The 11,427-nt window shown below is 44.9% G+C and overlaps 1 protein-coding gene across 1 annotated transcript in view; it reads right to left on the bottom strand.

Moving 5' to 3' along the window:
• The window catches only part of LOC114485599 (protein NipSnap homolog 2-like), a 13,991-nt gene extending 2,564 nt beyond the window's left edge, over positions 1-11,427 (bottom strand). The window contains exons 1-3 of the mRNA XM_028487343.2: positions 11,288-11,427; positions 1,156-1,295; positions 1,028-1,073 (exon numbers count right to left, since the gene is read on the bottom strand). Of these exons, the coding sequence (XP_028343144.1) occupies positions 1,028-1,073; positions 1,156-1,295; positions 11,288-11,379 (278 nt within the window). The 5' untranslated portion in view covers positions 11,380-11,427. The remainder of the gene's footprint in view (positions 1-1,027; positions 1,074-1,155; positions 1,296-11,287) is intronic.

The following is an 11,427-nucleotide window of genomic DNA, read 5'->3' as shown; positions in this document are numbered from 1 at the left end:
AGAGGCCACAACAGTGAGAGGCCCGCGTACCACAAAAAAAAAAAAAGAACATGAATAGATAGCCAGGAATCTGAGACAGGAGATGAAGTGGGGAAAAAAAAAAAAAAAAAAAAACAGGACAGGAAAGATAATCCAGGGAAATATCAGCATACAGAAAAATTTCATTTTATGAGAAGAGAATTAGAAAAAAGCATTAGTTTTGTTTTTAGGACACTTCTACAATAAAGAGAACTGTGCTAAGGTGAGCAAGAAACTCAACACTAATGTTACATTTCACGAACCACCTCCAAAAATAAAACAACAAAAGATGTTTTGCTTCTGAAAGTTATGCTGATTCTGGTAACAAAATCATTTGCTTTCTCATGAAAGCAGCAGATATGAAAGGTTAAAAAAAAGCTTTAAAATTATATTTGTGGACAACTGATCATTAAAATGCTATTTCTGTTAAGAACTAACACACTTAATTCCCTTTGGTCTTAAAGTTTACAAATTCTATAAGAATATATGGGTTTCATGTCATGTGAGAATCTGCTCAAGGGACCTGAATCCTGGAGGATGGAAGACCTGGGAAGAAATGGCAGCTCTACTGAAATCCACACAGGGCTCTCATGTGGCAATATTACTTAGGAATAAAACTGGACACAGTGGAGGGCCCAGGGATGTGAATTCTAACTCCTAACACTCAGAACCGTCCAGAAATGGAGCGTATGAAATGTACGTAAGCATAGCGTCAGGAAGGGCTGCACTGGATAAGCAGCTGGGCTAGACCGCCTTGCAAGGTCCCTTCCAACCTGAAGAGTTCAGTAACATTCCAAAGTCTGATAGCCTATGTGAGAAGGTAGCTGAATGAGCGCTTAAAATCAAAACACCCTTGGTAATGCCCAAGAGAGCTCAACTTAAGAGCCTCTCAATGTTCAGCTTTAAGAAGAGGTGTGAAAGATCTCGCTCTGCTATCAAGGGTTAGCGCAATTGACAAATATTAAAATCATTATTTTTCCCCAAGTAAAGGATAGTTTGGTATACACACCAAATTTTGTTGTATGCTTCAAGGCATTCCGGTTTAACATTGTGAACTGAAACAAAAGAAAATTCAACGATAAACTTATGAACAAAGGGAAAAAAGTCAACTATGAAGATAGCAAACCTATGACTCACACTGTAATTTGTACAGACTGCTTGTTTCCTTTTTGGCTAGGAGATTAGAGTGAGCATCTTTCCTTGGATCAACTTTCCGGACAAATAAGGATTTTAACCAGCTGTCCTCTCGAGGTCTGTTATTGGAAGACGCCAATTTCCTATGGAATAACAAATGCAAAAATTTGAGTTTAATCAGAGGTACGAAGATCTCAGGGTCTTTAGGTTGTGTCGTGTAGTACACTGTTTTCATAAATTCATCAATCCATTCAGCAAACACGCCTTGAGCACACTGTCTAGGCACTGTTCTAGAACCTGGGATACCACATGTCCACTTTCCACGCCACCAGCGTGCACTCTGAACACAGGAGCGAAGTGTGAGAGAGGCAACTTCGGCACTCCTAGGAGAATTCTCACGTGAGTCTTTGTGAGTTCCACCATGTGTTCTTCCTTCCTCCAAGGAAATTTTCAACATAGAAAAAACATACAAGGAAACCTAGAATAGTCAAATTCACAGAGAAAGAAAGTAGAACGGTGGTTGCCAGGGGCAGAGGGGAGGGGAGAATGGGGAGTTACTACTTAACGGGTACAGAGTTTCAGCTGGGGAAGATGAAAAGGTTCTGGAGAGGGATGGTGGTGACAGTTGTACAACAATGTGAACGTACTTAACGCCACTGAACTGTACACTTAAAAATGGCAAATTTTATGTTATATGTACTTTACCACAACAAAAGAATGTGAAAAGGAATATACAGAGAAAGTGAAATGAATTCATTCGTTAAAAAACTATTTTACCCCAAACTAAATTAACCTTAGAATCAAGATTTTTAACTCACAAAAACCTAAGAATACAGACTTCATTAACGTATAAATAATTTGCTTATTTTCATCTTACAACTGAACTCCTACTATCCATGCTGTCAGAAAGCGGGGACAGATTTGACTTAAGTAACAAACTACACTTTACCCGTGAAATTTTAAGTGCATGTTTAATTCCCATATGCTTGCTGGTGGGATCACAAATTTATGTGATCTCCCTAGAGGGCAGTGTGACATTATCTATAGCAAAATTAAAACTGCGCAGGCCTTTCGGCCTAAGAGTCGCGCTTGTAGTATGTCCCACGGGCAGCTATATTTAGACAAGTGCACACAGCTGAATGCATGCAAGCATTCCTTACTACCTTGTTTCCAGTTTGTTCCTGGTACAGGCAATCTGGAACCCATTAATGGGGACTGGTCAAATAAATCAAGGTAGAGCCAAAATAAGAATAGAATGCAATCAATACAAGGTATGAGGTAGATCTACACGTACTGATACGTTGGTATCGCTGAGATGAGTTACATGGAAAAGTAGGCCCAGAACAGTGCCACAAATACACACACAAAGTGAACTGCTAATAGTGAGGACACCTGGGGACTGTGAGTGGGCCTGGGATGGGAGGAGAGAGTTTTCTTTTTTGTTGTATAACCTTCTGGACTCTTTGAGAATCTTCCATATACATATATTATTTTTATACCTAAAATTAGCTAAAATATCTAAAGTGCATGTTTAGAAACTCCTTTATGGGTAAGGTATATAGGTATATATAACCTGAGAGCAAGATTTTAAAAATTAAAGCCTGGCTGAGACTCACCCTCTTCCTAACTTCATACAACCATAATCGAACGACAAATGGCGTCCCTTCATCTTCTCCACTTTAATTCCTGCACAGTAAAATTACTCTTTTTTGGACATACAGTTCTGTGAGTTTTGACAAATGCATAAAGCCATGTAACCACCACCACAGTAGGAGAGGGAACAGTTCCTTCATTCCCTAAAATTCCTCCTTTTGTAATCAACCCTTCTCCCAACTCCTAGCAACGACTGATCTGTTCTATGTCTTTACAGTCTCCCAACTCCTAGCAACCACTGATCTGTTCTATGTCTCTACAGTTTGCCTTTTGCAGAATGTCTCATACATGGAATCATACAGAATGTAGTCGTTTCAGTCTTGCCCATTCTTTCTGCACGAGCGCCTTTATGCGGATGACCATACTCTCTGGCCGGGGCTATCACCGCATACTCTTTATTGTTTTGATCTTTAATTCATGTACACATAAATGATCTTTTCTGCCCTTTGCTAGATCACGCCAAGGGCAGTAACGTGCTGGGATTCCAAATGACCAATACACTCAGATCTTATCCAGTGCTTCAAAACAAGGTCTGGCTACTGACAGGCCAGTGTGAGCCTTTTCTGGGGGGATCTCTTGGAAACGCTAGATGATTTCCTACAGACCATTTTCAATCTGCTTAGCAGACCTGTTTAAGGGCACAGATACCATAAAGCAAATATGAAGAAAAGAGGGAGTGACCCCAGGTGTTAAGGAAGGGGAGTTTAAACAAGAGGCAAGAAAAACTTGCATGACATGCAAATTCCCCAATGCCTCACGAGATGAACTGTGGATTCCACATTAATACAAATTCCTATTCTTGTTCAACTATGGTGCTTTAGAAAAAACAGAACTCTAAATTTCACGGGTTACATTGGCAGCCTTTTTCTTTTTGTGCTTCGAAAAAATCGACTTGCTGCTTTAATGAACAAACATTACAGAACTCTTTTCACTCCATATGACTGTTTTAAATTTAAAAACCAATTCACAGGATATTATCACAAATAGCTAGAAACCAGATAAAAAGATTTTTTTTGACCGATGGAGCCTACAAATATATAAACAAAATATACAAATATAAAATTAACAATAAAATGTTTTCTATAAATACAGTAATGATCAAGAAACAGAAAAGCATTTTTTCAAATCTTTTAAGATTAAAAAGCAGCAAGCTCATGTTAAATAAGCAAAATAACAAGTTAATCCCAGTACATGCAATTTTTCTTATTAGTGCATAGGACAAAAATATATAGTCCTAAGCGGCATTTGTAAAAAGAAGCTGGAAATTCTTCCATTTTGCTTTTATTATACGTTAAAATGCCTTAGAATTAAGAAAAGTATTAATGGTGGTATCCCTGAAGGAAGGATGGAGAGTTAAAATAGAGGAGACACACATCTTTCCCCATATAATATCTGTATTGACTATGTTTTTTATTTTACTCTTGTATATTTTTAAGTACATGTTTAACCCCTAGTAAATATGCTTAAAGCACTTAGGACAGCACCTAATTAATGGTGAGATTTAAAAACTGGTTTTAAAACTACTTAAAAAAAACTTTTAAAATTAAAAGAAATTATATATAAAAACTATTATTAGCTCTTTAGCAGAAACCAAAATCATACGGTATTTGTCTCTGTTTTCAATTCACTTTTTTACTTTCCAAATTTATTTATTTATTTATTTTTGGCTGCATTCGGTCTTTGTTGCTGCACGCAGGCTTTCTCTAGTTGTGGTGAGCGGAGGCTACTCTTCGTTGTGGTGCGCGGGCTTCTCATTGCAGCGGCTTCTCTTGTTGCACAGCACGGGCTCTAGGCACGCGGGCTTCAGAGCACAGGCTCAGTAGTTGTGGCGCACGGGCTTATTTGCTCCGCGGCATGTGGGATCTTCCCAGACCAGGCCTCGAACCTGTGTCCCCTACATTGGCAGGTGGATTCTTAACCACTGCGCCACCAGGGAAGCCCCCCCTACTCTTTGATTATATAAATAAACTAATTCTGAAGAAGACAATTCTCCAAATGAATCATGGTAAAATTTACTTCAATAAAAATAAAAACATTTTTGTCAATTCGTTTAAAGTATTTCATTTTATTTTTTTTTGGCTGTGCCACGTGGCTTGTGGGATCTTAGTTCCCTGACCAGGGATTGAACCCCGGGCCCTCGCCAGTGAAAGTACCAAGTCCTAACCATTGGACCACCAGGGAATTCCCGTGTTTAAAGTATTTTAAACACACCACGTTTTGGGATATTTGCTTAAATAATATCATAAAGCAAAATGGCAAGCATATAAAATTAGTGATATGCAAAGTAGAAAGTTTTAAGATTTTTTTAACAGGACTTTGTATAGTTCCTTTTTTTTTTTTTTTTAGGAGTAACAATTATGAACAACTAGGAAAGGGGTACAATGGAAGTTCCTAAAAATATCAGCACTAAGGAATTTCATTCACCAAAGCAACCACTAATAGTTCTTAATGAATCCTTCCAGAAGTGCATAGACAAGCGTATACCATGTGCACTCATACTGATATTTAATTCCTATGGCATTTCTTTATAAAATAAGAGAGCATAATAAAGAATTATTGACAGACTAAATCTGGAAGGGAAAAAAATTCCAAAGTAATTCTTCCCTTCCTCCTTAGAATTTAAGGGGATTACAAGCTAATAAGCACATACTTCCTGTTAGGCACTGGACTAGGCAGTTTGTTCCTGTCTTCTCATTTAATCCCTGGAACAATCTAGCAAGGTAAGTATTATTGCATTTTAAGGACTGGCTCACCGAGGTTATTACACAACCTGAGCTAAGAAGCAGCAAGATAAAAATATGAACCCAGATCTAACTGTAAAGTTCAAAATATTTTCACTAATAAGGGATGCCTCCTCCACAAGTGGAGGATGCCTCCTCCCCAAGTGAGCATTCGTTCCAGATTTTAATACCAAAGGGATTTACTTTAGGATGGGTAACATGAGGTAAGGGATGTGACAACACTCTGTAAGCTAAATATTAACCTAAGAAGTCGTCAACATCACAGGACACACACAGGAACCTGAGCGCTGCTTACTTGTCAAAGTTGGGTAGCAACTGTCCTGACAAATGAAAAACAGTGTGGCGCAGCACAGCCCCAACTGACTGTCGAACTCTGAAATCTTTCAGCTGGCAGGTGACCAAAACTGCTTCATGTGCCCAGTCCACCTCACCGTCCAAGCTGAATCATGGAAAGGGACAGAAGCAGCCATGCCAACAGCTGTCAGGGTGATAAGACCTGGGCTGGGCCAGGGTGCTTTACCAAGAGTGACAAACACTGCAATCAGCTGTTTTTATAACATCATTTATGTGTTGGGTGGCACTTTACAGAGGGTGAGGTAGGGGGCAGCACATCCTACAAAACACTAGGTTCTAAATAGAATAAGCATTATGTGCCTGGCTCAGTGGATACAAAGATGAACAGATGCCTAGCCTGCCCACTGTCATGGGAAAAACCTATCAGTAAACAGTCAGAGCGGTCACAGACACTGTGGACTCACATGCACTGTGGGAACTCGAGGGAATGAACCGTCTTGGCCTTGGCCTGCAAGGAGCGAGAGGGACTCCAATGGAGACATTCTAGCTCTGTCTTGGAGGACAAGCAAGACAGGGGACAAAGCCAGTGATAATCCCAGTCAAAGGGAACAACGTGTCCTGGGGCATGGAGCCGTGAAGCTGTGTGGCATGTTTCTGGAACAGCAAAGCGTTCAGGAAGGCAAGAGAACAGGGTGTGGGAGGACAGTGAGAGGAACCATGGGAGGGCAAGACGGCCAGGGGGGCTGGGCTCCTGTGCACCAAGCCTATCCGCTGGACCTTATCTGGAGCAATGCTAGAAAGTTTTCAGAAAGATCCAGGTGTAAACAGCAGCCCGGCGGTGGTGTGGTGGGTGGACTAAGCAAGAAAGGCAGGGGCATGGCTCCTGGGCTCCTGGCCGGCTGCCCAGCCCAGCAGTACCGGCACACCGAGGGCATGTGATACTCACTGGATGGACCAAAGGATGGTGCCGGGTTAAGGTGACGGCAGGAGGGATGAAGGGGATGGATTACATTCAAAAGACACTCCTGAGGTGAAGAGCGGACACAGGTCCTGATTAGGTGTGGAAGACGGTGTTTGGGTTTGGCAAATTACAGAAGGGAAATACATTTAACACAGAGACCACAGGATGAGGCAAGGGGCTCTGGTCGTCTGATCACCAAATATGCACAGACTGTGCCCTGCACGTGCCAGGCACTGGGCCAGGCTGAGGCTACGAAGAGGAATAAGCTTGGCCCTGACTTCACAGAGCTCGGTTTGCTGGTGGAAGCAGACGGACAAACGTGATCACAGCCCAGGCGAAGAAGGGCCCCTCCGTGGAGACACAGGTGGTGGCGTGGCGGGCTGGGGCAGAGGAAGTGGGGTCTAGGTCAGCCTGAGGGAGACGTGGACGAGCCCTCTGAAGAGGCACCTGTTGAGCTGAGGACCTGGAAGATGAGGAGCAGTTTGTCAGGCTGCTGCCCACAGGAGGAAGGACTTTCTCGGAAGCAGAACTCTAGCTGCCAAAGCCAGGGGAATGTGAATGCGGCAGAGGTGAGGGGGAGGGGCGGAGGCCGAAGGGCCCACCGAAGAAGAGTCTTGCCTTAAAGCAGGAGCCATGGGACTCCCCTCCCCCGCCCCGCCGCCAAGCCCAGGAAATCTGTCTTTGCCACTGCTGCTAGAGACAGCAGTTCCCCAACCTTTCATTTTGAAAAACTTCAGACACAGAGATGAAAGAACAGTATAGCGAAGGCTGCTATGCCCTGTATCTAGATGAAAAATGAACACTTTATAATTTTTACTGTGTATATATATTTTGCTTTTTCATTTTTACCAAACCATATGAAACCAGAGTGCAGACATCATGATACACCATCCCTAGATACTTCAGCACACATCTCCTAAGACCAAGGACAAGCCACATCACTACTAATAAATATCACATCTAAGGAAAATAATAATTCTATAATATCTAATATCCACTCCATCTTAAAATGTCCCCAGTTGTCCCTAAAATGTTTTTTATAGATTTCCTCTTGGTGGAGGTGGCGTGCAAAGGAAGAGGGATTAGGATCCAGTCAGGGCTCACATCAGAGGTCCTCCTAGTAGGAAAATGTCCTGCTTGTCTGTTCTGCGGAATTCTCTAGCTGTCCCCCTCACCAATGGCTTCAAGTCTACACTCCTGATAGGAATCCAGCCGAGTGGTGAAGCAGAGGCACAGTCAAGACATGCTGGAGGCAGAACTAACAGATCTGGCAACTGACTAGACGGGCGGGAGCAGGAGTGGGAGGGCTTGGGGAAGACCTGGTTTCCCACCTGGACCACTAAATGGAAGATGTTCCATGGCTGGGGAGACAGAACCCAGAAGGAGCAAGCAGGCTTTGCAGGAGGAAGATGAGTTAAATTCTGGGTACATGGTTGTTTCCAGCACCTGGGGGACACTGGTGCAGTGCTCAGTAAACAGCCGAGCAGAGGGCCTGGCACTGAGCAGAGCGAAGATGTGTTTGGCAAATCAGCCTCCCGGGAACGCGTCCCCCGTCCCTCTGGAACCACTCTTGCAATGTCACTCACAACACCCCTGTCGGTAAGTGCAGTTTTCTTCCGTCATCTTAACCTTCTGGCAGCATCTGGCACAGCTGAACCACTCCCTCTTTGAAATACGGCCCCCGGGCCCTGACCCATAATGACCTCACAGCTGCCCCTTCCAGCTCCCTTGCTGCCTCTCCTTCCTATATCCAGCCTGTAAATATCCATACAGCCCAGGACCTGCTTCTCAGCTCTTTCTCTATCCACACTCCTCAAGCAAATCTCATCCATTCCTATAGTTTAAAAAAGCATTTTATTATGAAAAATTTCAATCAAATATAGTATACTGAAACCCAAGGATCTATTAACATTTTGCATTCCTATATGCTGGCAACTCACAAATGCTGTCCAGACATCTCCTTGGAGGAGTCATATAGGTCCAATAAGCCAACTGCCTACTGGGTCTTTCTATTCGAGTAGCTCACAGACATCTCCAATTTCACCGGGGTCAAAACTGCCCTGGATCCGCCCCCTCCCCACCCTGCACCTGTTCCTCCTTCTCTGAATGACTAGCAAGCACGCTGTGTGCCTTATTCACTGATGCTTCCCAACAGCACCTGGCACGTGGTAGGCACTCTCACCTTTGGAACAAACGAGTCTCGGTAAATGGCACCAGCATCTGCCTAGCTGGCCATCATCCTGCCTGTCCCCTTTTCAAAGTCAGGCTGATCTTTTAAAAACGTAGATCAGATCATGTCACACTAAAGTATATACCTTTAAACGTCTTCCGTGGCTCTCAGAGTAAAATCCAAGCTCTCTCAATGGCTTGTAAGGCCTGGAATTATCGGGCCCCTGCTCCTCACCACCTGTTCTCCATCTTCCCTTTACTCCTGCTCCTGGATTCTTCTCGGGTTTCCCAGCATGCCTGACTCCTCCCGTTCACGGCTTTCATGCCCACTGATCCTTCAGGTCTCAGCTTAATGCCACCTTCTCGGAGAGGCCTTCCATGACCTCATGCAGGGAGGTTCCCTGATTCTCCCATGCCACCTACCTCAATCTGTAAGTCTACGTGGGATTTCACCTCTGCCATGGCTTCCTGGGGAGAGTGACCATGGCTATTATGCTCAGGTCCACAGGGCTTCAACGACATCATATACATTCAACATCTGATAGAATCAATGAGTTAGCTGGGTCCAGACTGCGTCCTAAAGAACACCTACAGTTAAAGCAGACTAGAGATCGTCCCCGGTGAGCCCTCAAGTGGAGGTCGGGGTAGTAGTGAAGAGGTGTCAACCCTAAGAACAGTTGTTGACTAGCATTTACAAGTAAATAGCGAATCAAAAAGTATGTACAGTTATCAGCATAAGGGTCCAGACTGCGTCCTAAAGAACACCTACAGTTAAAGCAGACTAGAGCCCAGGAAGGAGTGAGTAGTCAGAAGGTACAGGGGACCTTGTATAGAGACAAGGACGCCAGTGTCAAGAGCATTTGGCCCCAGCAGGAAGTGGGGGTACCGGGCGCATCCGGGTCCAAGTCTCCAGTTTATTAGCTCCAAGTGACCTTGGGCACTTTAGGGGAACACTTTCAGTCTCAGCTGTCTTTTGTGACAAGAAGAAAAAATCAATTTCATGGGCTTTTATCATCTGTGTGAACAAATAAAGCAACAGCAGATACTTAATAACAGAATAAAAATAAAAGGAGGATGATTTGTTAACCAACTCGGAAACATAAATATCAAATTTTGAAACACAAGTTGAGCATGAGTCCTAGGAAGGGCACTGGGCCTCAAGCCTCACAAACTTGGGTTCAAATAAATGCCTTTTCCAGCCATCTGTCTCAAGCCCTTTAGGTTCCTTCTCATCTCTAAGATGCAGATCCTATTACTTACTTAAGAGTGCTACTAGGATTACATTGAATAAGCCGTAACAGTATAAAGCTGGCCCGTATTCAGAGTTTAACAAACAGGTAGCTCCCTCGCGCTTCCATTTTTAAGTGCCAACTGTATTTTCTAGAGGCTCACTATTTATTTAAACACAAACAAAAAAGAGAAAATTTAAGTTACCCAACGTAAAGAAACCGAAGAAGCAAATCGACGTGTAAGTTAGTATGGGATTTGGTTTTTCGATTTGGAAAATGGGACATGGCTATCGCAGGGATGGATTCTGAAAACCAAATATTTAATCCAATGAGGTTAGAAAAAAAGTTTAAACACGAAGCCAAAAAAGTTTAAACATGAAGCCTTGTCTCTATACAAGGTCCCCTGTACCTTCTGACTAGTCACTCCTTCCTGGGCTCTAGTCTGCTTTAACTGTAGGTGTTCTTTAGGACGCAGTCTGGACCCTTATGCTGATAACTGTACATACTTTTTGATTCGCTATTTACTTGTAAATGCTAGTCAACAACTGTTCTTAGGGTTGACACCTCTTCACTACTACCCCGACCTCCACTTGAGGGCTCACCGGGGACGATGCGGTATTTTACTTCTTCCTCACAACAACCCAGGAGGTGAGGGTTATCTCTACTGCCATTTGCGGAATCAAGCACCGAGGCTTTGCGTGGGCGAGCAGTGTTCTCAGGCGGTCGCAACTTCAGGGCCTGCGGCCTCAGGCATGCGCCGGCCGCCCGGCCACCGCTCCGGGTCGCGCCGGGTCAGGGTCCCGCAGGCCGGGCAGGCTCGGCGCGCGGACGTGGCTTCGGCGCCAAGCGTCGTTCCCACCGTGACCTTGAGCCCGGCCGGCCCGGCAGGCAGGCACTCCGACCCCGCCGAGGCTCCGACTCGCCCAGCCGCGCCGACCGAGGCCTCGGTCCCGCCGCCCCGTAGTCTGGGAGGCCCTGCCCAGTGGGAGCGCGGCCGGGCCGGGGCGTAGACTCGTGCCGGGGACCCGTGCCCTCCGCCCCGCGGCAGCCCCTCCCCGGCCGCTCCCGGAAAGGGCGGCGCTGCTCACCAGAGCCCGGGCTGGAGGCTGCAGGGGCCGGCCCGCCGCAGAAAGCTGCCGGCCGAGGCCGCTCTGCCGGCGCGCAGCACTCGCACCGCCATCTTGCTCCAGCGCCTCGGCTCCCACCGCGCGGGCCGCCGCTGACGCCG

Source organism: Physeter macrocephalus, unplaced genomic scaffold, assembly GCF_002837175.3.
Source record: "Physeter macrocephalus isolate SW-GA unplaced genomic scaffold, ASM283717v5 random_1158, whole genome shotgun sequence".
Classification (NCBI taxonomy): domain Eukaryota; kingdom Metazoa; phylum Chordata; class Mammalia; order Artiodactyla; family Physeteridae; genus Physeter; species Physeter macrocephalus.
Note: the sequence above shows the minus strand (reverse complement) of the source record. Positions and strands in the feature narration are given on the sequence as shown.